Source organism: Schistocerca nitens, chromosome 2 (assembly GCF_023898315.1).
Source record: "Schistocerca nitens isolate TAMUIC-IGC-003100 chromosome 2, iqSchNite1.1, whole genome shotgun sequence".
In the NCBI taxonomy this organism is placed as follows: Eukaryota; Metazoa; Arthropoda; class Insecta; order Orthoptera; family Acrididae; genus Schistocerca; species Schistocerca nitens.
Window position 1 is genome coordinate 297,557,079 of NC_064615.1, and position 6,000 is coordinate 297,563,078.

General features: G+C 42.9%; 1 protein-coding gene and 1 pseudogene across 1 annotated transcript in view; one reads left to right on the plus strand and one right to left on the minus strand.

The window, feature by feature from the left end:
- The window catches only part of LOC126234374 (cysteine-rich protein 1-like), a 155,092-nt gene extending 149,848 nt beyond the window's left edge, over positions 1 to 5,244 (minus strand). The window contains exon 1 of the mRNA XM_049943062.1: positions 5,087 to 5,244. Coding sequence (XP_049799019.1) covers positions 5,087 to 5,126 — 40 coding nt within the window. The 5' untranslated portion in view covers positions 5,127 to 5,244. The remainder of the gene's footprint in view (positions 1 to 5,086) is intronic.
- LOC126238690 (5S ribosomal RNA) lies at positions 1,124 to 1,241 on the plus strand (annotated as a pseudogene).
- Positions 5,245 to 6,000: the final 756 nt, after the last annotated feature.

Genomic DNA, 6,000 nt, shown 5'->3' on the forward strand with positions numbered 1-6,000 from the left:
GGCTTCAAAACAACTGACGAAGTTGATAACTAAAAACTGGGACCGATGGCCGTAGCAGTCTGGTCCCTTTAATCTCACAAACCAACCAACTAAAAACTAAATTATTTCATCCATAGCGTTTGAGTAGATCAGTTACTAATCTGGTGCCGATAATGTGCACTGATTTGCCCTTATAACGCTCGCCCAGCTGAAGCGATGGAGTGTAGGCAAAACATTGGTATTTTTTATTCGCTACAGGTGGTCGCATTGCCACAATCACAGGTGAAGAAGGTAGAATAATGTCCGCAAGTCCTTTTTATACAATACTGGAAGCAAAATCAAAGATACGCGACCATCAGCGGGTTGACGTTACCTCTTTTCCAGTACGACAACGCCTCTGATATCAGAATTAGTGAAGCACACGCATTTCTCGCCTAGTCGCCAATCCACACATTTACAGCGCACATCTGAATGTCTATTCTGATTTCCCTCAAAAGCAAAATGAACCATTTGTTGAACGTGGTTTCGAGTGCGCGAAATTGCTTATCTCTGCCTACAAAGCAATCCCGAAGAAGCTAGCCGAGGGCCAATATCGCGAATCTTCCACTAAATGCTTTGCAGGATGTGCACTACCTAAAGGAACTAACGCTTGAGAAGACGTGACGTTTTAAGTTCCCTGAAAAACCGGAACCTGCATTAACTCGACAACTGTGATCCAAATCATGCCATGTAAGAGCAAGATAGCGTAAACAGTTTTAGCGTAAGAGAAAGAAAAATAATTGGCAACTATCAGAACAATGCTTTATGTAAGTGTGGCATAAGCACTGATACTTGATATGTCAGTCAAAATATTACATTATTTGCCTCAGTCACAAGTCCTTTTTTATAATTTCTTCGTACACCCATAGCTGAAATGGACAGTGGGACGTCAGCTGGTATAAATTTATATTAAAAATGAAGAAATTCCTCCAGCTGTATTTGAGGTGTCGATTTTATTTTGGCAACTAGTTTCAACGTTGTAACAACGTCATCTTCAGGCCCATACGTTGAAACTAGTTGCCAAAATAAAATCGACACCTTAAAGACAGCTAGAGGAATTTCTGCATTTTTAATATAAATTTTTATAATTTATTCTTCACTGCGTGGCAACGGCCTTGCCGCGGTGGATACACCAGTTCCCGTGCGATCACCGAAGTTAAGCACTGTCGGGCGTGGTCGGCACTTGGATGGGTGACCATCCAGGCCGCCATGCGCTGTTGCCATTTTTCGGGGTGCACTCAGCCTCGTGATGCCAACTGATGAGCTACTCGACCGAATAGTAGCGGCTCCGGGTAAGAATTCCATCATAACGACCGGGAGAGCGGTGTGCTGACCCAACGCCTCTCCTATCCGCATCCTCCACTGAGGATGACAAGGCGGTCGGATGGTCCCGGTAGGCCATTCGAGGCCTGAAGCCGGAGTGCTAATTCTTCACTGCGCATTTCAATGATTACGCCGTTATGGCTGAGTCCACTAATACACAAAATGAACCGATGTGGACAGCTAATGTTACGTGCGCCACCGAAAACAAAATTTCATAACCAAAAAAATTCAATCAAACAAAATACTGTGGGCGAACATTACCGCAGTATCCTTGATACTACAAAATCAACATTCTCTGTCTTACAACCATCTCGTCCGGTAACACCCACGGACCGGTGCAGCTCTCGAATGTCGTAAATGTGTGAACGTGACAAGCCGACATTGAAAGCCTGAGCGCTATGCATGGCCACGTTCGCCAGTTATGCCGCGTGAAGAGATGTCACCGCGCACTGGGTGCGACCACCGGAAGCGGTCTGCTGATTCCAGCTGCAAACGACCACGACTGGAACAGAGAGGCTGTCTCATTACTTCTGCCACGGTTCTGCTTTTCCACGGAATGCTGTTACTGGCCAGAGGAAGGTCCCGACTCTGCAGGGTCACCGCAGAGCAGAATACTTATTATTAGTAGTGCTTCTATCACTATGCTCTCATCACTAAGTTACATACTGGGAAATCGCTTATGAAATCCGTTCCTATCTCGTTAAGTTACTTTTCATCGTTCATTATTTCATTATTTTATATGCTTCAGTTGCAGTCGTGAAATCGATTAATGTTTCGGTAGTTGGGTCACTGCACAAAAAAAAGAGAAAATAACTGCAGTGGTACTTTAATTATACCTCCCTCCATTATATAGTGTTTCTTTTAACTTGAGACAACTAAATATCTCGAAAATGAAGCATCGTATGAAAAAAATGTTCTATGTGAAAAGCTAATACTAGCAAAGGGAGCGTCTGTCTAGGCTACAACTTGCCACCTCCTAACCACCCCTCCTGCGTGGGCGGGGATAACTTTTTCATTTTTAAATGGGAAACGCTCCCATTTTTATTGCATATTCGGATTCAACACTAAAATCTACGTTTGGTTAACTGAAACCATTGTTCCCATTCGTGGCAGATGGCGCTGTAATCGACAAATATCAAGCGCGCCTGTTCTTGCTATTTCATTCTGCATTTCATTTACGATGTAAATATTAACATCTGTGTTATAAAGGTAGATATTTGTGTTCGAAATTTACTTTAGTGTTGCCAATTTGACTGTACGGTACAATATGGTTAAACTACGTTTAACGTGATACACGATTGGGTCGCATAATTTCGGTGAGTATTCGTGGCAAGTGCGCCTGTCACTATAACTTCATGGACATTTTACGTTATAATAATGGCAGCGGCTTGGATTCCGCCGGTAGCCGCGGCGGTTCAAAAATGGCTCTGAGCACTATGGGACTTAACATCTGTGGTCATCAGTCCCCTAGAACTTAGAACTACTTAAACCTAACTAACCTAAGGACATCACACACATCCATGCCCGAGGCAGGATTCGAACCTGCGACCGTAGCAGTCGCGCGGTTCCGGACTGAGCGCCTAGAACCGCTAGACCACTAGCCGCGGCGGTTTGATGGAAACACTCACCAATACCAGCCTTCCCTTATCACCGATATCAGTCACCCTGATGGCGGTGTTCAAGGGCGGCCGCCGAAATCAAGCATTCTGATGGTTTGGGTACTCACCAAAATCAACCCCGTAGGAAACAGAAAACTACGTTACCATACAAGTAGCTTACTTGCCAGAAATGTTAACGTCTAGCCATATTATTTGTACTGTACAATCACTTTTACAACACTCAAGTAACGTGTGCTGATCAGTACCAAACGTTAGAAAACAAATGCTCGTATTTACATCGTAAATGGAAAGTAGAATCAAATGCGTCAGTGCTTAATTGAAAGAACGGACACACTTTTGTCGATTATAGCGCCATCTATCAAGATTGGGAAACAATTGTGCGAGTAAACTACGTATTCTTGGCGTAGAATCCGAGTATGAAATTATAAATGGAGGTCCCCATTTGAAAAGAAAGCTGATCCCGCCGACGCAAGAGGTGTGGTTAGGAGACGGCCAGTTGTAGCACAGACGGATGTGCCCCTATCTAATATTAACTTTTCACCTAGAACATTATTTTTTCCGTACGATGCGTCGTTTTCGCGATATTTAATTGTTACAAGTTACAACAAACATACGGTACAATAGGCTGGATATGAATCACAAAATACGGAATCTACATCTACAAGCTCATTAAACTACTTTATATGATATCATTATCAGGCAATCAAGTTCGGCGCCTAAACTGAAAACTGCCCTTGAATATTCAATGCATTGTCCGCTTCTGAGAGGAAAAAGAAACTTTCTATTCAACATAAACTGATTTTGTAGGTATAGACCATCTTATACAAAAACAGGAAAAATGTTTTAGTCTCCTACTGAAACTACTGAATGGAAGGAAGATTGGAGCGCAACATCTCTCCAATAATTAGGATATTATACGTGGATTACAACCCCGGAACAGACAAAGAAATCGGTCGTAACCCTCACACCTGAACCATATCGGCGCGTGCCAAAATCTATGTACGATAAAGATTGAAAACTAGAACCTAGATGGCTGGAAGAGAGATTCGAACCACCGTCCTCCCAAATGCGAGTCCCTATCGCTGCAGTGCTCAGATTGAGTGTTGCACCCCGTAACGCCAGCCTATATTTCGTATACTAACAATTGCGTAGCGGCATTTATTCATTAAAAAAGTACAGTTATCCAATGCCGCGTCAAAACGAATAACATGTTTTATATCATACAGAAAATAGCTCCTTCAGAAAATATAAATACACCATGGGAGCACAAATGTGTTTTTTGAGTATCTTTAAAAAAAAAAAAAAAGACTCGTCTATAACAAACTCGCGCATTATGCTAATATCCCCTATTGCAATGCATTACAAAAACCAGACGCGCCGTTTATAACACAGGATTTTCCAGTTTTCGTATCTGGCAAAAATTCTGACGGCTTTCAGTTAGTTCGACGAGTAAAACGTACCGAACTATAATTCTTATTCGCATCACACTGCGACTATGTAACAAAACTAGGTACGGATGAACTAAAGCTGAAACTACTTCACAACACCACTGAAACACTTCCAGATTCGCATATCACCTGAGAAAGGAATGGCGACATTTGTTTCGTCATTCATATGTTTAGGCTCGCTACGGACGCAAAATCATAAATGGGAAACACAAACTGTGGAATTCTAAGAGTTTTATACGATAGAAGTCAGGTGACTGAACTTTAAAACTATCACTGCAACGATGGACGAGCAAATATGTAACAAAAAAAAAAAGATCTTGCAGTTTCTTGCACTGCTGTGATCAGTATATATAAAATAAAGCAAGGCAGAGCAATGCAATGTTACAAAATAACAACTGAACACTATCAAGCGCTCGCAAAAAACGGCTAATTGTATGAAAACATTGTTATGTTATACATATTTAAGGAGTTGTATTTTTTAACAAGATAAATAACTATTACTCGTATACTGCAGCAGAAGCAATGTAAAATTCTGTTGCAGGAGCCGAACAATAAGTCACTCTCATCTAAGAAAATATTTTTCCTCGACAAATAGTTCTGCATCGAATTTTAAAACTATACATTTTGCTTCCAAATTTGTGTTCCCTCGAACAACAATTGCTAAGGCTTCTGACTCACCGAAATAGACGGGCTTGTCGCACTTGGGACAGTTGGGCATTGTTGCTGGTCCGTTGCGTGCACAACCGAAGAACTTCGCTCACCCGTCGCTACTCAAGCTCTGCGCTCAGTCGGTCAAGTATTTATCCAGTTATGGTAGAAGCTGCGCTGCTCGAAGACACTCCACACGCGGCGGCAGCGCGCGGAAGAGAGCACACTCGACACGCGACGCGACGCGCGGTCTGCCTACCTGCGGGGCGCAGCCGGAACAATGAGTCCGCTATCTGGCTGGCTAGGCGCAGCGCGGGAGTGCGTAGCGGAACCTCGCATAGGGGCGCTATCTCTTCTCTCTGTGCTTCCTGCCGCCGGGCGAGGTCAAATGCAGCATATTAAGTCTATGTAAACGCTCAGTAAGTCACTTTCTTAATGTTACCTGATAGGCAAGACACATCACGTTATCCTGGATGGGCAAATCATCTACAAGCGCTGAAGTAAATATCTCGTGTTCCTCAGGGGTGTATAGTAGGACCGTTCCTCTTCTTTTACTTGTTAATAACTTATTCGGTAGTATTACTGGCAATCTCGGGTTTTCGGTAGACGATACAGTGATGTATGACGAAATTTTACCCGCTAAAAACTGCAGTTATGTTGCCCGCTCGTGTAGCTTAGCGCCGAATCCGTGCAGCGGTTTACAGACTGTTACTTTGGTACACCTGCTAGCCTGAGTGCCGTTCTTTAGTCGGTTTCCCACACGGCAGTTTTCCACAAGGCGGCTTTCCACATTCACAAATGAAGAGCTGGTTCCCAGCCTCAATCTCAGTTATTACAATGTACAATCAATTAAAATGTACGAACAAATACAACAAAGGAATGCTACACACGACATCTCTGATTTAACTGACGACAGGAAGAGCAAATTTAAAATAAAAACATAT